At 41.4% G+C, this 24,562-nt stretch overlaps 1 protein-coding gene across 1 annotated transcript in view; it reads right to left on the reverse strand.

The window, feature by feature from the left end:
• Positions 1–24,562, reverse strand: part of fhip2a (FHF complex subunit HOOK interacting protein 2) — a 64,220-nt gene that overhangs the window by 12,544 nt on the left and 27,114 nt on the right. The window contains exons 8-15 of the mRNA XM_084321483.1: positions 22,516–22,630; positions 14,818–14,894; positions 14,231–14,423; positions 10,559–10,722; positions 8,335–8,478; positions 3,797–3,887; positions 3,393–3,536; positions 1,907–2,047 (exon numbers count right to left, since the gene is read on the reverse strand). Coding sequence (XP_084177609.1) covers positions 1,907–2,047; positions 3,393–3,536; positions 3,797–3,887; positions 8,335–8,478; positions 10,559–10,722; positions 14,231–14,423; positions 14,818–14,894; positions 22,516–22,630 — 1,069 coding nt within the window. The remainder of the gene's footprint in view (positions 1–1,906; positions 2,048–3,392; positions 3,537–3,796; positions 3,888–8,334; positions 8,479–10,558; positions 10,723–14,230; positions 14,424–14,817; positions 14,895–22,515; positions 22,631–24,562) is intronic.

The raw sequence follows: 24,562 nt of genomic DNA on the forward strand, positions 1-24,562 counted from the left end.
CACTGATCTCGTTCAGTACCCTCTTGAGATCATGTGTAAAAGAAATCTAAGGAAATTAATAAAGGGAAGATTATTAACACTTTGGTTGCCTAAGGTTAAATTCATGATATACCATAGATTGCCAGCGCTATTTGTCTATGGAGAAAGTCCCCTTCTTTGCAGGGCTATAACTTTTTAAATTCTATTGCTACATTGCCATTATTAGGGCCCATTCAAAGTCCTATATGTATTGTTCATTGTGTAGCAACGTTAAACTTTTTCATTCACATATTCATAGTAAAGTATGGTCTAATGTATAAGTATGTTTTCATCTCTTTCTGCAGCTTTCTCCAGAACGTGATATATAGCCCCAAATGCATTATATTGATGATGAAATACAGTTTGATGGCAATCAGCGCGATATAAAAAATTCCAACTAGACGTACTTCTAGAAGTTACTACACGTCATCTGATGTTGACCGGATGGGCGAGGGGGCGTTTATAATTCCGTGGGCAGCGTTATACCAATCATCTAATGTGGGTCAAATGTTGATAATAGCAGTTAGTATCTAAGACGGTAACGTTACACGCTGAAACTCACCCCAGTCTCCGCGCGCCGTTGGGCGATCATCGTCGAGTAGAAATTTTATCATTATGGGATATATTTTTACCCGGTCCATCTCCAGCTTGTATAATGGTATATACGTCCAAATCATGTTGTTTATCGAGTTATTGCCAATCGATCACCGTGTAGCGTGACGAGCCAGAGTCCCATGAACCATAGCGAGCGCCCGGAAGTACTACGGTCGTCATGACAACCTCTATTCAACATCCTGTTTGGCGATTGCGCCGATCGGCCACCAGATGGCGCTCCTGAACCGCCAGAGAGCTCAGTGGGTCCTGCTGGTGGATCTCAGGCCAGCGGAGGGACATTATGAATCCGATCGCAGATTCTTGAAATATTGATATAAGGACGCTGTACAGCGTCCCCCGGCAACTTTAGCATGGCCAGCAAAGACGTGAAAAGACGTGTCCCGGCACTCAAAGTGTTAAACCGAAGGTTCTGTAGATACAGTACTGAATTCTCCCATCCGGACCAATGCAATTTGAAATATTATTATAGAATATAGAATATGATGCTTATAAATTACCTTATTATAGCCAATTCGCACATTTATATACATATATTATCTTTCAAATGCCTGAGTTCAATTTGGATTTAGTATCACCAGGCATGCATAAGAACAGATAATGAAATCTACTGTAATCTACTGTACTTTAAAATTTTCCCCACAGTGCAACCGTTTTGAAACTAATTTCAGATCTAATTGTTCCTACATGTTAACAATAGGGAAGAGAAACTAACTGCGTTTAAAAATGTGTCAAAAACGTTACCTTTTGTGGCTTATTATCCCGAATAATAACAGTTATTGAAATAATTCATACAGAGCTCTGAACCTTGAACCCCATATAATCTTCCAGGAAGTGTAGTTCGGAAAGATTCCAACGCTGATCGACAGCTATGCACCCCCTCTACAAAATGGCAGCAAAAAGACTACAATTCCCACGGTTCAAAATTTTCAGAATAGTCGCCCTCACAACTAAATCGAAAAGTTAAATCTATCTAAAGGCACTTTTAACCTATTGCTAAACTAACGTATTGATGATAATATACATTCTACTTGCTTTTGTGACATGTTAGTGATGTTAATACTTGAAAACGTTTGATATTAAAATCGCAAAATGTATGCAACACAAAATATTGATTTATGACCAGATGCCATTTTGGGACCGGTACCGGTCCCGTCGGGTGGAACAGGTTAAAGTGAACTATTCTGAAACTGTTTTAAACTGAACTATTCTAAACTGAACTATTCTAAACCGGATGGATTTAAAGGTGGCTCCTGTTTGACCGCTAGGTTCTTACCCTGACGATGACGGAGAAGAGCGAGCGGCAGCCGGGGGCCAGGCTGATGTAGGGGTCCAGGAGGTACTCGTGCGTGTGTGGGTGAGGCAGCAGAGACAGCTTGGACAGCACCGAGGTCACCTGCAGGTTCACATCATATGGCTGGAGGACAGAGACGGAGGAGACACGGGTCAGACCGGGTGACAGAGACACACAGTTAACAGTTAGGAACACTTTCAACTAGGGATGTTCGATATTGGCTTTTTTACCGATATCCGATATTGTCCAACTCTTAATTTCCGATACCGATATCAACCAATACCGCAGGTAATTAACATTACATATCTCTTGTCGTGGAATTAACACAACATTATGCATACTTTGACAATGAATACAATAATAATTTGTTCTTACATGCTTGCCTGGGTAAATAAAGCTTAAATAAATGGTAAAAATAAATCCGATACCGATATTTTCCGATATCACATTTGAATGCCAATATCGGCCGATAATATCGGACATCCCTACTTTCAACATATTCAAACTGAGCTAGACTTCCTGCGATCAGCACCACACAGTTAAAGGAACACTTCAACATCTTATAACTGAGCTAGTCTTCCTGCGATCAGCACCACACAGTTAAAGGAACACTTCAACATCTTATAACTGAGCTAGTCTTCCTGCGATCAGCACCACACAGCTAAAGGAACACTTCAACATCTTATAACTGAGCTAGTCTTCCTGCGATCAGCACCACACAGTTAAAGGAACACTTCAACATCTTATAACTGAGCTAGTCTTCCTGAGATCAGCACCACACAGTTAAAGGAACACTTCAACATCTTATAACTGAGCTAGTCTTCCTGAGATCAGCACCACACAGTTAAAGGAACACTTCAACATCTTATAACTGAGCTAGTCTTCCTGCGATCAGCACCACACAGTTAAAGGAACACTTCAACATCTTATAACTGAGCAAGTAGTAGTAGTAGTTTATTCAGTCATCATCTCACACAATACAATATACACCATAATTTATAGTGTCATAAAGGAACACTTCAACATCTTATAACTGAGCTAGTCTTCCTGAGATCAGCACCACACAGTTAAAGGAACACTTCAACATATTATAACTGAGCAAGTCTTCCTGAGATCAGCACTACACCATAAAATGTGTGTCAAGTAGCCCCAGATAAAGATCCAGATGCATGCTAGCCTAGCTTAGCACAATGACTGGAAGCAGTAGGCATCAGCTAGCCTAGCTTAACACAAATACTGGAAGCAGTAGGTATCAGCTAGCCTATCTTAGCACAAGGACTGGAAGCAGTAAGTATCAGCTAGCCTAGCTTAGCACAAGGACTGGAAGCAGTAGGGATCGACTAGCCTAGCTCTGTCAAAGGTGAACAATTTTCCAACAGCAACGAAAACTGACATGCAGATATGACACTGATATGGATATTCTGGTCTGACTCTCCTGGTGTTGGAGTGTTCCTTTAACCAAACCCACCTGGTCCAGGACTCGTCCCATTCTGTCAAAGAGGACTTTGAGGAAGTGTCCTTGGAAGAAAGGTGAGTCCAGGTGACACTTCTCTAAGGGCTTAGGGGTTCCTCTCCAATCCCAGCGCTGACAGACACCACAGTAGTCTCTGAACTGAGGAACAACAGTTAAGGAACAAGAACACATTAGAACCAACAGACACTGCTGTCTGATAAAGAGACAGGGATTAAGAAAAACATATATATATAAACATATATATATACACCGGTACATATACAATGGGTTTTCTATTAGTATAATGGGACTTGGGTCACAGAGCTCAATATATAAAGGATATTGTTGAAAAACCTTAATACAAAAAACAAAAGATCAAAACAAAAATGTGTTTGTAAGGTTTAGTGAGAGAGGTTCACCTGTCTGTGAGCGTCTCTCAGGTAGGTGTCATAACCCGTTCCCTCCACGTGACAGGACGACTTGGCCTCATCAGGCACCAGACACAGGAAGCTGGGGACGGCAAACCACACAGTCAGAACCACACAGTCAGAACTAGGGCTGGGCAATTAACACTATGATCGCCGGGGACGAGTTAAGACGTCATTCCTAGCCATGCTCATTCTGCCGAAGATGCCGTAACTCGTCTTTGATGTCAATATTTCAAAAATCTGTCATCGAAATCATATTTCCTTTCCGGAGCCCTGAGATGTACTGGTGAGCTCCACTCAACTGTCTAACGGTTCGAGAGCGCCATCTGGTGGCCGATCGGCAGATCGGCCAAGAGGGAGGGGCGCGCCAAACAGGAAGTGCTCATCCATATGTGCTCCGGGCACTCGCGATCGGTAGCCGGACTCCATCTCAACACACTGGATGATCAATCGCTCGCCCTAACTCAATAAACAACGTTATTTGGACGTATATAGTATTATACAACCTGGAAATGGTTCATCAGGATCAACATCCCATAATCGAAAACGGTCTACTCCACACTGATCGTCCAACGGCGCGAGGAACATACGGTAAGATTCAGCGTTATTTTCTAACGTATTCCATATAAACTGCTATGATGAACATATGACCCACTCTGGATGAATCATCTAACGCTGCCCACGGAATTATAAACGATCCCCCGCCCATCCGGTCATCATCAGATCATACGTAGATCATTCTAGAAGTACGTCCAGTTGAAATTTTTCATCTTGCGCCGATCGCTACCAAACTGTATTTCATCATCAATATAATGCATTTAGGGCTATAAATCACGTTCTGAAGATAGCTGCATAAAACGATAAAAACATACCGGTACTTATACTTTTTTAGACCATATTTTAGTATGAATATGTGAATGAAAAAGTTTAACGTTGCTACACCCTGAACAATACATATAGGACATTGAATGGGCCATAATAATGGCAATGTAGCAATAGAATTTAAAAAGTTATAGCCCTGCAAAGAAGGGGAACTTCTCCATAGACAAATAGAGCTGGCGAGGGATGGTAAATTATGAATTTAACCCATGGCGATTAAAGTGTTAAATGGAAGAAAAAAAATCGATCTCGGGGAAAAAATAAAAAAAATTGCGATCTTGATTCATAGTCCTATGCAATCAAATGTCTAAATTATGACAATTTCTTTTTATAAAAAATAAATAAAAAAATTTTTATTTTATTTTTTACTTTACTTTTTTTTAAATGATGACTATTCTGACTTGAGTTATTTTGTATGTTACAAGATACTTACGTTTATGGATTCTTACCTATCTTGATGTGATTTATCTAGAGCAGTGGTCACCAACCCGTCGATCTTTGAGACTGTCCCTGTAGATCTTTCCATGAACATTTTATTAAAAAAAAAAAAAAAAAAAACGTACCCTGAGAGTCCACATTACAGTTCTACCTTTGTTTTGATGTGAAAAGTGATGCTGCACTTAGCACTGACTGAGAAAGTACACATTACAGTTCTACTTTATAAAATGCTAATTGTAAATATGTTTGTCAATGTTAATAATATGAGAAAGTCCACATTACAGTTCTACTTTTGTTCTGATGTGAAAAGTGATGCTGCACTTAGCACTGACTGCACTTAGCACTGACTGAGAAAGTACACGTTACAGTTCTACTTTATAAAATGCTAATTGTAAATATGTTTGTCAATGTTAATAATATGAGAAAGTCCACATTACAGTTCTACTTTTGTTTTGATGTGAAAAGTGATGCTGCATAAGATGACTGCACTTAGCACTGACTGAGAAAGTACATAATAGTTCTACTTTGACGTTTTAATGTTGGACCAAAGCATTGCATGTAATTAGAATACAGGCAAATAAAAGTCATTTAGTTTAAAGTACAATCTTGGCTGTCTTTTTCTCTCAAAGCTTCAATAGGTAGATCTTGCCTTCACCAAAAAAAAAGTGATCTTGGGCTTAAAAAGGTTGGTGACCACTGATCTAGAGATATCTACCGCACAAATTCTAGGTGTTAATGAAGCCAGCATAGCAATCTGGTTAGATGTGGTGGAGAGGATAAAGCATTATATGAACTTTTAGTCCTTGGTGTCAAACGGTATAATGGATGCTATCCAAGAGGGGGTCCTGTGTGGGGGGGGGGGGGGGGGGGACGAGAGCGAGCAAGAGCATAGTATATGTATTGTATTGTAATTAATTTGTGTATATTTTTAATCTACATCTATTTTGATTTAAAAACTGGGCTGCCATTATTGTTAGTATTATATCGGTAATAGTCCTGTGATTTATAGTGGATTTCTACTGTTAATGTTTGTGTAATGTCAAAAAATAAAATAAAAAAACATTTGTAAAAAAAATAAAACAAGATACCGGTACTTAAGTTTAAGTCAAGCACTTTTTTTTAATCTACTTTTTCTCCCCATTTAAAAATGTTCTCCCATCCCAATTTCGTATTATCCAATTCTACCCTCCCCTGTGTCGAACGCTGTTAGGCCATGCCTCCCACTGGTCGGCTGCAATGTGGACCAAGCCTTGCATCACGTGTCCCCTCCGGTACACGAGGAGGCAGCTGTCGCATCTTTTCACCTGTACAGCGCGATCTCTCAGCGGCGAGGAGTAACGTGTGGGAGGCTCACGCTGCCCCCGTTGCTTCCTGATTCTGCTGTACAGGCGCACCAACCGACCTGTAGGAGTCGCTGTCCACAACGTCCAATCCCCACCCACCGGCTTTCCCACCCCCTAATACTGCCAATTGTATTAGTATGAACGACTAGCCAAGCCGGAAGCAACGCGGAGAGCTGGGCTCGAAAAGTCAAGCACTTTCATATTATGTTATGTTGTCTGTTTAAGAAAGAGTGCAATAAATGATTTTATTAAAAAAAATAAGAATCGTGTGAGAGAATCGTGATCTCAATTCTTAGAGAGAAAAATCGTGATTCACATTTTAGCAAGAATCGCCCAGCCCTAGTCAGAACCACACAGTCAGAACCACACCGTCAAAACCATACAGTCAAAACCACACAGTCAGAACCACACAGTCAGAACCACATTCAAAACCACACAGTCAGAACCACAGTCAAAACCACAGTCAGAACCACAGTCAAAACCACACAGTCAGAACCACAGTGAAAACCACACAGTCAAAAACACAGTCACAACCAAACAGTGAAAACCAGTCAGAATCAAACAGTCAAAGGAAATGGCCAAACTGCCACCCTGCTGTCGAACTACCGCCCTGTTATCAAACTACCACCCTGTTGTCAAACTACCACCCTGTTGTTAAACTACCACCCTGTTACCACCCTGTTGTTAAACTACCACCCTGTTATCAAACTACCACCCTGTTGTTAAACTACCACCCCGTTATCAAACTACCACCCTGTTATCAAACTACCACCCTGTTGTTAAACTACCACCTTGTTATCAAACTACCACCTGTTGTTAAACTACCACCATGTTATCAAACTACCACCCTGTTATCAAACTACCACCATGTTGTTAAACTACCACCCTGTTGTCAAACTACCACCCTGTTATCAAACTGCCACCCTGTTGTTAAACTGCCACCCTGTTGTTAAACTGCCACCCTGTTGTTAAACTGCCACCCTGTTATCAAACTACCACCCTGTTGTTAAACTACCACCCTGTTATCAAACGACCACCCTGTTGTTAAACTACCACCCTGTTATCAAACTACCACCATGTTATCAAACTACCACCATGTTGTCAAACTACCACCCTGTTGTTAAACTACCACCATGTTATCAAACTGCCACCCTGTTGTTAAACTGCCACCCTGTTGTTAAACTGCCACCCTGTTATCAAACTACCACCCTGTTGTCAAACTTCCACCCTGTTGTTAAACTGCCACCCTGTTGTCAAACTACCACCCTGTTATCAAACTGCCACACTGTTGTTAAACTGCCACCCTGTTGTTAAACTACCACCCTGTTATCAAACTACCACCCTGTTATCAAACTGCCACCCTGTTGTCAAACTACCACCATGTTATCAAACTACCACCCTGTTATCAAACTACCACCCTGATATCAAACTGCCACCCTGTTGTTAAACTGCCACCCTGTTGTTAAACTACCACCCTGTTGTTAAACTACCACCCTGTTATCAAACTGCCACCCTGTTGTTAAACTGCCACCCTGTTGTCAAACTACCACCATGTTATCAAACTGCCACACTGTTGTTAAACTGACACACTGTTGTTAAACTACCACCCTGTTATCAAACTACCACCATGTTATCAAACTGCCACCCTGTTGTCAAACTACCACCCTGTTATCAAACTACCAACCCTGATATCAAACTGTCACCCTGTTGTTAAACTGCCACCCTGTTGTTAAACTACCACCCTGTTGTCAAACTGCCACCCTGTTGTCATGTCAAACTACCACCCTGTTGTCAAACTGCCACCCTGTTGTCAAACTACCACCCTGTTGTTAAACTGCCACCCTGTTGTCAAACTACCACCCCGCTCACCTGTTGACTATCTTATGGACCTCCGTCTTCCCATCAGCCTTAGCGTCAGGACTTTGAGGGGGTGAGGAGCTCAACCAATCAGAGCCTGAGAGCCTGCTGTCACGAGAGAGGTCATCGGCAAAAAGAGGGTCCTCCTCCAGATCTCTGTCGAAAAACAACAACAACATACATTGAGATTAAACAGTGTACACTATATATAGTATCTATCTCAACTCATTTCACATTCAAACCAGCAGAACGCTGGTGTCTGGTGACCAGAAACAACCACTAGATGTCGCACTAGAGCACCAGCATGTCATTTATCCAATCAGGTGCATTCCATGTGGGGAACTGGAGCATTCATTTTGGACCCACACTTTTTAAATGAGTACTGTACACAAAATGTTTATATATAGCACCTTTAACATTCAAAGTATGACCTGAAATACATATCATGGTATATTGTCACATTTACCACGGTCACGATAAATTAAATGATAAAATGGTGCATTTTATATAGTGCTTTTATCCAAAGCGCTTTACAATTTGTTCCTCCCATTTTTACCCATTCACTCACACACCGATGACAGAGGCAACCATGCAAGGTGGCAACCTGCTCATCGGGAGCAATTAGGGGTTAAGTGTCTTGCTCAAGGACACTTCGGATTCCCAGACGACTGCTCTACCTGCTGAGCCACTGTCGCCCACTTGATTAATGTTTTAAACCCCAGTTAAAATACCACATTCTCCATCTCCACTCTCTCAACATGTTTGTAATATTTGTCAACATGCGATTGGTTATTGTTAGGGATGTCCAATATTATCGGCCGATATTGGCATTAAAATGTGATATCGGAAATTATCGGTATTGTTTTTTTTTTTTTTTTTACATTTATTTAACCTTTATTTACCCAGGCAAGCAAGTAAGAACAAATTATGATTTTATTTATTGTCAAAAGTATGCATAATGTTGTGTTAATTCCACGACAAAAGAGATATATAATGTTAATTACCTGAAATTATTCAGTTTTTTGGGGGGGGAAACCATGCATATATCGGTATTGGTTGATATCGGTTGATATCGGTATCGGAAATTAAGAGTTGGACAATATCGGTATATCGGTATCGGTAAAAAAGCCAATATCGAACATCCCTAGTTATTGTACATTCAGTTCAATTAAAGGATCCCAAGATTAAGCAACCTATGCACTGGCGCAATATATTTACATACAGACAGAACACAGCTGGGTGCTGCAGGTGTGAGACAGACAGAACACAGCTGGGTGCTGCATTCACTTTATTTCTGTTCTCCAGAGCGAGAGCAGGCGAGGCGGTTGAACCCTAACCCTGCAGGCCCTGGGGTCAGGGGTCAGAGGGGAGGTGAGAGAGGGTCAGGCCAGGGGTCAGAGGGGAGGTGAGAGAGGGTCAGGCCAGGGGTCAGAGGGAAGGTGAGAGAGGGTCTCAGGCCAGGGGTCAGAGGGGAGGTGAGAGAGGGTCAGGCCAGGGGTCAGAGGGAAGGTGAGAGAGGGTCAGGCCAGGGGTCAGAGGGGAGGTGAGAGGGTCTCAGGCCAGGGGTCAGAGGGAAGGTGAGAGAGGGTCAGGCCAGGGGTCAGAGGGGAGGTGAGAGAGGGTCAGGCCAGGGGTCAGAGGGAAGGTGAGAGAGGGTCTCAGGCCAGGGGTCAGAGGGGAGGTGAGAGAGGGTCAGGCCAGGGGTCAGAGGGAAGGTGAGAGAGGGTCAGGCCAGGGGTCAGAGGGGAGGTGAGAGGGTCTCAGGCCAGGGGTCAGAGGGAAGGTGAGAGAGGGTCAGGCCAGGGGTCAGAGGGGAGGTGAGAGAGGGTCTCAGGTCAGGGGTCAGAGGGAAGGTGAGAGAGGGTCTCAGGCCAGGGGTCAGAGGGGAGGTGAGAGAGGGTCTCAGGCCAGGGGTCAGAGGGAAGGTGAGAGAGGGTCAGGCCAGGGGTCAGAGGGGAGGTGAGAGAGGGTCAGGCCAGGGGTCAGAGGGAAGGTGAGAGAGGGTCAGGCCAGGGGTCAGAGGGAAGGTGAGAAAGGGTCAGGCCAGGGGTCAGAGGGGAGGTGAGAAAGGGTCAGGCCAGGGGTCAGAGGGAAGGTGAGAGAGGGTCAGGCCAGGGGTCAGAGGGAAGGTGAGAAAGGGTCAGGCCCGGGGTCAGAGGGGAGGTGAGAGAGGGTCAGGCCCGGGGTCAGAGGGGGTCCCTGCAGGCCTGGAGGTTAGGTCAGACGGGGTTCTTACACAGCGTCGTGTGGCTGTCCGTTCTCCAGCGGCTCGCGCTCCTCCTGGGGCTTGTTCTCCAGGTAGTTGCGCTCCTCCAGGCTGCGCAGCACCAGGCTGTGGAGGATGTGCTGGTTGGGCTTCTGGATCAGCTGCTCGAACAGACGCAGCGTCATGATGCTGATCTGGAGTCAGGAGAAGAGGATGGAGGTCAGGTCTGACCCTAACTACAGTAATATAAGGTCAGGTCTGACCCTAACTACAGTAATATAAGGTCAGGTCTGACCCTAACTACAGTAATACAAGGTCAGGTCTGACCCTAACTACAGTAATATAAGGTCAGGTCTGACCCTAACTACAGTAATATAAGGTCAGGTCTGACCCTAACTACAGTAATATAAGGTCAGGTCTGACCCTAACTACAGTAATATAAGGTCAGGTCTGACCCTAACTACAGTAATACAAGGTCAGGTCTGACCCTAACTACAGTAATATAAGGTCAGGTCTGACCCTAACTACAGTAATATAAGGTCAGGTCTGACCCTAACTACAGTAATATAAGGTCAGGTCTGACCCTAACTACAGTAATATAAGATCAGACTACAACCCTAACTACAGTAATATAAGGTCAGGTATGACCCTAACTACAGTAATATAAGATCAGACTACAACCCTAACTACAGTAATATAAGGTCAGATCTGACACTAACTACAGTAATATAAGATCAGACTACAACCCTAACTACAGTAATATAAGGTCAGGTCTGACCCTAACTACAGTAATATAAGGTCAGGTCTGACCCTAACTACAGTAATACAAGGTCAGGTCTGACCCTAACTACAGTAATATAAGGTCAGGTCTGACCCTAACTACAGTAATATAAGGTCAGGTCTGACCCTAACTACAGTAATATAAGGTCAGGTCTGACCCTAACTACAGTAATATAAGATCAGACTACAACCCTAACTACAGTAATATAAGGTCAGGTCTAACCCTAACTACAGTAATATAAGATCAGACTACAACCCTAACTACAGTAATATAAGGTCAGATCTGACACTAACTACAGTAATATAAGGTCAGACTACAACCCTAACTACAGTAATATAAGGTCAGACTACAACCCTAACTACAGTAATATAAGGTCAGATCTGACCCTAACTACAGTAATATAAGATCAGACTACAACCCTAACTACAGTAATATAAGGTCAGACTACAACCCTAACTACAGTAATATAAGGTCAGACTACAACGCTAACTACAGTAATATAAGATCAGACTACAACCCTAACTACAGTAATATAAGATCAGACTACAACCCTAACTACAGTAATATAAGGTCAGACTACAACGCTAACTACAGTAATATAAGGTCAGACTACAACCCTAACTACAGTAATATAAGGTCAGACTACAACGCTAACTACAGTAATATAAGATCAGACTACAACCCTAACTACAGTAATATAAGATCAGACTACAACCCTAACTACAGTAATATAAGATCAGACTACAACCCTAACTACAGTAATATAAGGTCAGACTACAACCTTAACTACAGTAATATAAGGTCAGATCTGACCCTAACTACAGTAATATAAGATCAGACCTGACCCTAACTACAGTAATATAAGGTCAGATCTGACCAGTGGAGGTTTCTCCATGACAACACGTGAAACATAAATTCACTCATAATTCATAATTATTATTAATTTACATATATATAAATTTTTTAATTATTATTGTTATTTTTTTTATTAGAAATGTTTTCCTCTGTAAAGAAATGCCAGTGGATTTTCTTTTCTTCAAAAATGGCCAAAAGTGACAGCTCTGAGCTCTCTGATCAGGCCTCTGCAGTCAGTAATGGCTAGCTGTCAATCACTCTGGTGCAACTTTCCCTGCACGGGCTGACCGGGATGAATATAAAGTAGGGATGTCCGATATTATCGGCCGACCGATATTATCGGCCGATATCGGCGGTAAAATGTGATATCGGAAAATATCGGTATCGAGAATTTTTTTTTTTTGTTTTTTTACATTTATTTAACCTTTATTTACCCAGGCAAGCAAGTAAGAACCAATTCTTATTTTATTTATTGTCAAAAGTATGCATGTTGGTTTAATTCAACAACAAGAGATATGTAATGTTAATTTTTACTTTTTTAATTATCATATTTTGCACAGATAATGCTTACATTTAGAAAGCCTTTTGAATGCATCCAGTGCAATTATTAATTACCTGAAATTATTCAGTTTTTTTGGGGGGAAACCCTGCATATATCGGTATCGGTTGATATCGGTATCGGTATCGAAATTAAGAGTTGGACAATATCGGAATATCGGTATCGGTAAAAAAGCCAATATCGAGCATCCCTAATATAAAGCCAATCAAAATAGGCTATTAACGTCATCTAAGCCCGGTCCGTGCATCTAAGCTCTTGCCATTGAATGGGGGTTTGAATGATTGACAGCCTTGAAATCCAATCAGAGAATGGTGCCAATTCTGCGGCTCTGCAGTTGCATACTGTTGATTGCTACGCAGAGGGGCGGCGCCTGAAACGTGACAACGTGAACGTCATCCCCTCGCGGGATTGATTGCATTTTTTTTAACAGAGCGGGCACGTTTGAAACCTCTATATTAGTGTATCTAACATTTAGCACTTTAATAGCAACTTATTTTTCGCCGCGGGACATTTACTGAGGACCAGCACAACACACCACTGTGGATATTATGATTTAACAAGTCTATCTGTCCAGGAGGATGACCACATTATTGCAGGTAAGCAGGCAGCCTAGCAGTTTCTAGCTTGGATGCTAATAACTACTAACGTTATCAGGCTAGCTTGGATGCTAACTAACGTCAGCTGGTCATGGTTCATGGTGAGCTGTTTGTGTTATAACGAGACAGCAAATTAATGAATGAATGAAAACTTTATTTAACAGATTGCAGAATGGGTACAATACAGTACGGCTCAATACACACAGTATTTAATACTGATACATTTGTGACATATGCGGTATCCAAATATGCAGTACTGTTACTCATAGATCCTGACAGAGTATATACATATGATGGGGAGGAGACTGTACATTAGGAGGGGGTGGTGGGTGGGAGAGAAATATACATCTGGTGGTGAGGAGACTGTACAGCTGTAGCTGTACTGTAGTTGCCTAATGATTGCCTAATCAATGCTATTGGGTATGTGCCTGGCCTGCTGTATAACCTCTGATCTGGTGATACGTTCTTGACTTGCATTGTGTCTTGGGAGTAAAGCTGTGAGTGTCTCTCCCGTCCTCCCCAATTTCTGAACTCACCAGCCACCACTGACACACACATTGGGGGATGTTTTAAAAATATAATTTAATATAACATAATAATTTGTGCTTCACCAAAAAATTTGGTCAGCAGCCGCCACTGGATCTGACCCTAACTACAGTAATATAAGGTCAGGTCTGACCCTAACTATAGTAATATAAGATCAGACCTGACCCTAACTACAGTAATATAAGATCAGATCTGACCCTAACTACAGTAATATAAGGTCAGATCTGACCCTAACTACAGTAATATAAGGTCAGACCTTACTCAGTGACACTAGGTAGGGATATGACCCGGTCGCACACTATCTGAATACAGAATAGAGGATATGAATGTTATTAATAACTGTGTGTGCTGTGTGTTGTGTTCACCTCGTCAGACAGGTGGTCACAGTGCTCAATGAGCCGGTGCCGGAGGGGGTTCAGACCTGCGGTGTTCAGGGTCTCCGGCCCCCTCTCCTCCCCCAGCAGGAAGAACACAGTCTCCTGCAGCAGAGCCTGTGACGTCACCTGGCGGATGATCCGGTTCAACAAGGCTGTGGAGGTCAGGATGCCCACCTCAGACCTGCACACACACACACACACATGGACACATGCACAAACGCACACACACACACACACACACATGCACAAACGCACACACACGGTTACTAAAATGCAGCCAGATAGCTTTCTACTGAACGCACAGAGAGGAAACTGGTATCTATCTTCTTGTCTCTCTCTGGAGAAGACGGTAAGCTAATTTCCCCAAATGTTGGCGTGTTCCTTTAAATAGGCTTCCCTGCACTTTTACTGTAAAGCACTTTTGAGCTGATCTGTTTATAATAATGTAATAGGCGACCATCGGTTGTGTGATAGTAAAGGGTTAACCTTCTGCCGTGTGGCAGTGAAAGGGTTAACCATCAATAAAGATCAAGAAAAAGCTCTTGATAGAAAGAGGAAAACCAGAAGCGACTCACGTCTGCATGAGCTGAGGCTCCATGACCTCCGTGAAGAACCTCTCTCTGACGGTCCTGGCCAGAACCACAGCCGACGACTGGGAACAAGAACAGAACATCAGCATTCTGTAGCTTTTATGTATAAAAATTACTTTGCACAGCAGTGTGATGCATCAAAACACAGCATGCTGCATGAGTCAGACCCAGTACTGTGCTGTATAATGACAACACTGTACTTATTGTACTTATTTTATGCCTATTCTTATGTCTGCACTTTCTACATTGCTTTTATTCTGTCAACTGTATGCAAATGTTATGCCTATGTTCATTTTATGCAATTTGCTGTGAAGCACTTTGAGCTGCAATCCATGTATGAAAGGTGCTATATAAATAAAGTTATTACAGGACATTATTTATAATAATAAATATAAATTATTATTATTAATATTTTTATTTAATCTAATCTAATCAGTGTCTGGAATTGTTCAGTACTAAATCATCCGACCAGTAGTAACAGTACTGTATACTGTGGTATGAAGTATGTGATAAACCTGAAAATTTGATTTGATTTTGATTTGTCTCGAACATAGAAACATAAAACAAGTTTAAAAAACAAAAAGGTAAATAGTCAAAGACTATTTCCACACAATAAGTGTTCGAGAAGGAACAGGGGGAAGTAAAACAACTTATCAAGCCCTGCCCCTTCCTTACAATATTTGACATTATAATTTAATAAAAAAAAAATTATATAACAAATAATAAAATAAAAGTAGTTTTTTTATATATCCAAATATCCAAATGAGGAAAAATAATAGGCAGTCACATTACTGCTCAAGCTCCTCTCTCTTATGTGTCCATAAGTGCTTGTTTATAGCTACCTTTAAATTTATTGATATTTTTGCTTAATTTTATATTCGCATCCAGACCATTCCAGAGTGATACCCCACAAACTGCAATGCACATACTTTTAAGAGTTGTATGTACCGTAGGTTGCTTTAAAGCTAATGTCCCTCTAAAATTATAAACACTCTCTCTAGCCGTGAACATTTTTTGAATGTTGCTTGGTCATTTGTTTTTTATTGCCAGAAACATAATTTGTGCAGATTTGAATTTGATTAAGTCCATGAATTTTAATGTTTGACTCCTTACAAACAGACTATTTGTGTGATCTAAATATCTACCATGATGTACTATCTTTTTTGCAGTGTGCATATCTTTTGTAAGTTGCTTTTATAAGTATTTCCCCAGATTTCAACACAATATGATAGATATGGTACAATGAGTGTGCAATATAATGTATATAGAGTTTTCTGATTCAGGATATACCTAGTCTTGCCCAGTATACCAATACTTCTCGCTAACTACTTTGAACACAAATATTTTATGTGGGGTTTCCAGCAGAGTTTGTAGTCTATTAAGACCCCTAGAAACTTGTTTGTATATACTCTCTCAATTTTTCAGTTGAGGATCAGTGATTATTTTACAATTTCCAAATATCATGACATGACAAGGTTACTAATGAACAAGGTTACCATGCTAAGTTTGAGCCATACTGAAGCATCTTATCACATCATGTTATAGTTTGACTAACATTATCTACTATTTTATAGGCAGTACAACTTCATTCCTTCCTGGCTTTGTTAATACACTGATGTTGTAGTTTGTTAATATACTGATGTTGTAGTTTGTTAAAGGTCCCATGTTTTGCTATTCTTTTCACTATGTGGGCAATTTTACACAATTCCTGTGAGTCTATGGAACACATCTGTATGTTTTTTTTTTTTTTATTCATTGTTTTGTATTTCTAATCAAGTACTCTAAAGCAGCATTTTTCCACTTCAAGATTTCGAGTTGTTTTGGCCTGTCTCCGCCCATTAACGCTTTGAGTGACAGTCACCCACAGTCTGCACTGGCAGACAAAGAGAGACATAGAGAGATAGAGTGGGAGAGAGAGGGATACAGAGCATTTTACACACACTCCCGACTGCGTGCGTGTGGGGAAACACACACACGCAGTCGGGAGTGTGTGTAAGATGCTCCGTATTCCTCTCTCTCTCTCCCTCGTTCTCTGCTCTCTCTCTGTCGGCAACAGCACAACGTCAACCCGTTTGAGTGAGTGTCAGTATTTCCACTCTCTCTGTTGTTGAGCGAATGGTTGAGTGTGCACTACAACCATAGAGAGGGCGTTAGTTATGCAGATGAGAATTCTTCTACGTCACAGATACGCGATATTCAGAATGACTTAGTTCAATGGGGGAGGATCTCGTGACATGTGAACTGGACTGATAAGCCAAAATGAGAATTAGAGACACAGACCCCATTGATACAACTCCACATTGCTAGAAAACAATGCTAAACACTGGAAAAGGCAATTTATAAGACATGGGACCTTTAACACTTTGATCGCCATGGTTCAAATTCATAATTTACCATCCCTAGCCAGCTCTATTTGTCTATGGATAAGTTCCCCTTCTTTGCAGGGCTATAACTTTTTAAATTCTATTGCTAAATTGCCATTATTATGGCCCATTCAATGTCGTATATGTATTGTTCAGGGTGTAGCCACGATATACTTTTTCATTCACATATTCATACTAAAATATGGTCTAAAGTATAAGTATGTTTTTATCGTTTTCTGCAGCTTTCTCCAGAACTTGATTTATAGCTCCAAATGCATTATATTGATGATGAAATACAGTTTGATAGCAATTGGCGCGAGATAAAAAATTTCAACTGGACGTGGTTCTAGAAGTTACTACGTATCATCTGATATTGACCGGATGGGCGAGGGGGCGTTTATAATTCCGTGGGCAGCGTTAGATGATTCATCCAGTGTGGGTCATATGGTCATCATAGCAGTTTATATGGAACACGTTAGAATTAGTGCTGTCAAACGATTAAAATATTTAACTCGATTAATCGCATGATTGTCCATAGTTAACTCGTGATTAATCGCAAATTAATCGCATTTTTATTTTTAATTTTTTTTTTACCTTAAAGGTCCCATGCATTATAAATGTCATTTTTCAGTCTCTAGCATTGTATTATAGTAATAGGAGTTCGTGTCAATGTGTTTTAGGGTCTAAATACCATATTGGCGAATTGCTCCGTTTCAGCCCAACCCCTCTGTGCCTCTAGTAAATCGGGTCATTTTGATTTGAAGTCCCTGAGCACGTCACTGGGCGCTGTGGATAGACACAGTGATGCGATTGGCTCTGTGGTTGGAGCTAATGCCCGCCCCCATTCTACCTAGACTAGACAGCGAGTGGGGCTGCGGGGCCGAGAGGAAGAGAGAGCCGAGAGGGAGCCGAGAGAAAGGAAGAGAGAGGGAGGGAGGGAGAGAGAGGGGGCACTTGGGGGGGGGGGGTGGGGGTACCTGCCGGCCGCGCGCCACACGGGAGATTGAAAGAAAGAAAAGAAAAAAGTTGCCTCGTCTCATCAGCGAGAGCCGAGTGGGAGAGAAAGGACAGAAAGGAAGAGAGAAGGAGGGAGGGAGAGAGAGGGGGCACATGGGGGGGGGGGGACCTGCCGCACGGAGGTCCGCGCGACACACACCTCCGAACGGGAGAGTGATAGAAAGAAAAAAAGGAAGAGAGGGAGGGAGGGAGAGAGAGGGGGCACTTGGGGGGGGGGGGGGGGACCTGCCGCACGGAGGTCCGCGCGACACACACCTCCGAACGGGAGAGTGATAGAAAGAAAAAAAGGAAGAGAGGGAGGGAGGGAGAGAGAGGGGGCACTTGGGGGGGGACCTGCCGCACGGAGGTCCGCACGACACACACCTCCGAACGGGAGAGTGATAGAAAGAAAAAAAGGAAGAGAGAGGGAGGGGCTTCTCTCTCTCTCTCTCTCTCTCATGGTATAAATGATTATTTGTGTAAATAAGGTTATACGCCGACCATTAAGAAAATACATGTTAGTTTAGGAATAAGGGGCAGGTAACTATATAACTATAAAATGTATTCTTCTTCCTGCTCCTTTTGTCCATGGAATGACTATTTATGATTTTTTAATGAAGAAACTATGATTGTATTATTCCATGTGGCAAATAAAAACTCTGAACTGAACTGAACTCTCTCTCTCTTCCCCCCCCTCCCTCCCTCTACCAGTGCAGACTGTGGTCTGACTGTCACTCAAAGTGCTTATGGGCGGAGCCAGGCCATAACAGCCTGATTTCTCGAGGCTGAAAAATGATGGTTTCGAGTACTTGATTAGAAATATAAAACAATGAATTTTTTTGAAAAAAAAATTACAAATGTCTTCAATAGACTAACAGGAATTGTGTAAAGTTGCCCAAATAGTGCTAGGAATAGCAGTGCATAGCCCCTTTAAACAGATCTTTTTCAAGTTCCAAGTTTTAATACTCTTATCAACATGCGAGTCAACAAATGCTTGCTTTGTGCAGCCATTTAACACTTTGGTTGCCTAAGGTTAAATTAATGATATACCATAGATTGCCAGCGCTATTTGTCTATGGAGAAAGTCCCCTTCTTTGCAGGGCTATAACTTTTTAAATTCTATTGCTACATTGCCATTATTAGGGCCCATTCAAAGTCCTATATGTATTGTTCATTGTGTAGCAACGTTAAACTTTTTCATTCACATATTCATAGTAAAGTATGGTCTAATCTCTAATGTATAAGTATGTTTTCATCTCTTTCTGCAGCTTTCTCCAGAACGTGATATATAGCCCCAAATGCATTATATTGATGATGAAATACAGTTTGATGGCAATCAGCGCGATATAAAAAATTCCAACTAGACGTACTTCTAGAAGTTACTACACGTCATCTGATGTTGACCGGATGGGCGAGGGGGCGTTTATAATTCCGTGGGCAGCGTTATACCAATCATCTAATGTGGGTCAAATGTTGATAATATCAGTTATTATCGAAGACGGTAACGTTACACGCTGAAACTCACCCCAGTCTCTGCGCGCCGTTGGGCGATCATCGTCGAGTAGAAATTGTATCATTATGGGATATATTATTACCCGGTCCATCTCCAGCTTGTATAATGGTATATACGTCCAAATCATGTTGTTTATCGAGTTATTGGCAATCGATCGCTATGTAGAGTGACGAGCTAGAGTCACGGGACATGTACCGAGTGGCCGGAAGCAATACGGACGTCTAGCAAAACCTCTAGTGCGCTTCCTGTTAAGCGCTTGCGCCGATCGGCCACCAGATGGCGCTCCTGAACCGCCAGAGAGCTCAGTGGGTCCTGCTGGTGGATCTCAGGCCAGCGGAGGGACATTATGAATCCGATCGCAGATTTTTGAAATATTGATATAAAGACGACGTACAGCGTCCCCCGGCAACTTTAGCATGGCCAGCAAAGACGTCTAAAGACGGCTCCCGGCACCCAAAGTGTTAACACAAAAGGATGACCCTCATGCATTGCAAATTTGCATCAAATTCAAAACAGAGTGATGCACAAAATAACTTAAAAGAAAATAATAATTTAAAACAATGAATAAAGTGTGCATGAAATAATAGGGGAAAGAAAACGTTAGGAACTTGTTACATTCACACACACAAGGGCTGATTAATCACACACCCCCCTCTCTCCCTCACACACACACTCTCCCAGCTCTTTTTCTCTTTTGCCCCTTCCTCATCTCTCTCACCCCCCTCTCTCTCTATATCTCACACACACACACACACACACACACACACACACACTTCAGAAACAAACATAGTATCAATGAGAGCATCAATAATACACCTGAGTGAAGTCTAGTAAAAAAAAAAAAAAATCTTTTTTTTAGTTAATCTTGAGTTAAAAAAAATTGTGGCATTAATAGAATCGGGAGTTAACGCGATATTAACGCGATATATTTGACAGCCTTAGTTAGAATATAACGCTGCAACTCACCGTGGCTTCCTCGCGCCGCTGGCAGATGAGCGGGGAACAGAATTTTTTCTATTATGGGATGGAGACATGCCCGATCCATTTCCAGGTTGTATAATAGTATATATGTCCAAATCATGTTGTTTTTTCGAGTTATTTGCACCGATCGATGTTCACTGTGTCAAGACGGAATCTCTCTAACGATAGCGAGTGCCCGGACGACATATGGATGAGCACTTCCGGTTCGACGAGTCATTTCCTGTTGGCGATCTGCCGATCGGCCACCAGATGGCGCTCTTGAACCGCTAGAGAGTTGAGTGGAGCTTTGCAGTGTATCTCAGGGCTCCGGAGGGGAAATATGATTTAGATCACAGATTTTTGAAATATTGATATCAAAGACGAGTTACGGCGTCTTCGGCAGAATGGGCATGGCTAGGAATGACGTCTAAACACGTCATCGGCGACCATAGTGTTAATATACTGATGTTGTAGTTTGTTAATATACTGATGTTGTTTGTTAACCTCTTAAGCCCTAGCCATATTTTCAGAAAATTCGCCTAAAAGTACATACCCAAGTAAATGGAAGATTGCTCCACTTCTACAAGGTCCATTTGCATGTTCTTGACATCTATGGACCTCAGGGAATGTATTCCCAGTGTCGGAAATATTGTGTCTGTGTCTGGGTGTGCATATTTCTTAATACAATATATATATATATTAAATTAAAGCCCTATTTGCCTGTCGATTGCCGTTTCAGGCGACAAAATCCGTTCAGCGGTTCTCGAGGTACATGCCGATATGTGAGGCGTGCGCCAAAATACACTGCAGACTTTCTTTTTTTTTACCACCCGCGACTCCCGGGTCTCTAGCTCCGTTAATCATTTGGCGATCTCAAAAATTATTGGACAGGGTTGTAACGAATCAGTGTGGCTTTCCAATTATACCCCACGTGGGGATGAGCGAATCAGGGATTTAGGTGAAAAGTCACAAGCGAAAACAGGAAGAGAAAAAACCGCTGAATGCATTGGAGTCAATGAGAAAACTGAAACCGGCAGTTGACCAAAATCGCTCCTAATCACTAATTTCTGAACGGATTTTTATAAGATTTGGACATGTACTACATAAGACTTCAGCTATGGACCAAGGGTGTTGGAAATACTATATTTGGATATTGCAACTACTACAGAAATTGTGAGTAACAAGTTTTTCTACAACTCAAGTTCAGACCTATGTTACTCTATTTCAGGGGTGGCCGAGCCGCATGCGGCTCTTTGCCCGTCAATGTGCGGCTCTTCCATCCATAAAAAAATTATAATAAAAAATATCATAATATATATATTTCTTTTAACTTTTTAACTCATTCCATAAGGACGTAGAATAAACATTTACAATTTTTTTTAAATGGTCCATTTGCATGTTCTTGGTATCTGAATTTAGGAACATATGGATCAGTGTCAGAAATAGTGTGTCTGTTACTAGGCTTGAGTAAATTGTAATGAACCAAAGGAGAATATGTATTCTATTTAAAAAATGTTTTAGCTTCGACTGTGAATAACACCATGCTAAAATTTACCAGACTTGAAAAATCTAAGCAAATGAATAAAGGGAAGATGATTAAACAGAAGGTTTTGTAGATACAGTACTGAATTCTGCCATCTTTTTTATAATGTAAATTTCTCCACCATTTTTCATCGTATTGCAACACCGTTTTTTGCAAGACGTTCACAGAAAGGTAGAGAAACTAACTGCGTTCTGTTTTATGGCAATAACGTTCAGGTTTGTGGGAGATAATCCCAAAAAATAAAAGAAATATAACATAACATAATATATCCCTCTCTAGATACAGTTGAAAGACAGGTGAAGCCAGACCTTCTGAGCCTCTTTGATGAGCTGGTCACAGTAGTCAAGCCAGGACAGGAAGGAGATCAGAGCTCTCTTCCCTGTGAAGATGGCAGCATCCTCCTTTAGGTTGTACACGTCTAGCCTGGAGGAGAAACAGCGGAACAGGACATTAAAGATTATCTTGATATTTTATCCATATATTCCATCATGATAATTCATCCTTATATCTTATCTTGATATTTCATCCTCATATTTTATCTTGATGTCATCCTAATATTACATCCTTATATTTTATCTTGATATTTCATGCTTATATTTTATCTTGATATTTCATCCTTATATTACATCCTTATATTTTATCTTGATATTTCATCCTTGTATTTTATCTTGATATTTCATCCTTATATTACATGCTTATATTTCATGCTTATATTTTATCTTGATATTTCATCCTTATATTTTATCTTGATATTTCATCCTTATATTTTATCTTGATATTTCATCCTTATATTTTATCTTGATATTTCATCCTTATATTACATGCTTATATTTCATCCTTATATTTTATCTTGATATTACATCCTTATATTTTATCTTGATATTTCATCCTTATATTACATGCTTATATTTCATCCTTATATTTTATCTTGATATTACATCCTTATATTTTATATTGATATTTCATCCTTATATTCTATCTAAATTAACTTTGCCATAAGGTACTCCAAGAAGATGATACAGACCAATATTTAGAAACTATGAATCGGGTCTAGTAAGTAAGACTAGATCAAAAGTCATTTTAAATGCAGTGGAAAAAAAGCAAAGCATTTTGACTGACATCATGAAACCAACTCTCACAGTGCTGCAGTGGAGGCTTGTTTCCAAGGTAACATGTATACAAAAGTAGAGGTGTAACCATATATCTTGACACATTTAGTTATTTAGCTGATGCCTTATCCAAAGTGACTTACAAATTGAGCCTAAAGAGGAGTGGGTCTCAAGCGACCAGAAGATGCAGAGCGTAGAGGTCTTGAGGGTGTGCAGTTAGGGGGCTTTCACACTCAGCCTTTTGTACCGAATCACCGTCCCGGAGCACGGGGGGCAGTGTTCTCACTCACCACTTTTGGGGTGCGAAACGGCGCTGAATCGTTTCACCCCCCGCTGAACGGGACCAGCTGGCAGAGGTGGTCTCGGGGTCGGTCCCGGGAGAACGGGGGGTGTGGCTTTGCGAGCTTGTACCTTTTCACGGGCGTGGCGCCTGGTGCTGACATAACGTCATAAATTTTGTTTGCCATTGCTATGTCTATAACATTGTTCGAATGCATTTATTTCTATTAGACCAGTGGTGCCCAACAAGTCGGCCGTGGTCGACCAGTAGATCGCTCAAAAGCGGACTCTACAACACCATCCATTCGTGATAAAATATAACTTCATATTTATTGGCAATTTGTTCATTTTATATCAACATCCAGAGTCCGCAGTCGTGTTAAGACATTCCCGTTTACATTTTTCGGTCGACCAGTAGATCAATGACATTCAATATAATCGATGCGAGTTACTAGTATGTTGCAGTAACGTTAGCGTTAGCCGTTAGCTTAGCGTTATTGTTAACGCTGCAAAACGATCAAAAGCGGACTCTACAACAGAGTTCCATTCGTGAGAAAATGGGGGTGGGTTATATTGACAAGGCTTGACAACAGAGGTTCAAATATAACTTCATATTTATTAGTTATTTGTATCTTTATGTAGCAGTCTGGAAAATATGGTATATTATTCAGAACTGCTGACTGTGTTTATATCCCTTTTTGTACACAAAGACATTCTAACTAGTGTCATTGATTCACACGAACAATGACACAAACGTCCCCGGCCAAAGAACATGTGAATACGGATCATAAATGACAGTATTGATTCATATTTTACAGTGCGTCCCCCTTGTGACTGGCAGGCGGGACCAGCAGGGGGCAGTAGCAGGCAGAGAGTGGCGGAGAGAGCTGAGAGATGATAAAGGGAGGAGTGCAGCGGAAGTCGTTCTCTTCGGCAGTGAACTTGACAACGAGAAGTCACGTCTAAC

This window comes from Notolepis coatsorum, assembly GCF_963971535.1.
Source record: "Notolepis coatsorum genome assembly, chromosome: 9".
NCBI classification, from domain to species: Eukaryota; Metazoa; Chordata; class Actinopteri; order Aulopiformes; family Paralepididae; genus Notolepis; species Notolepis coatsorum.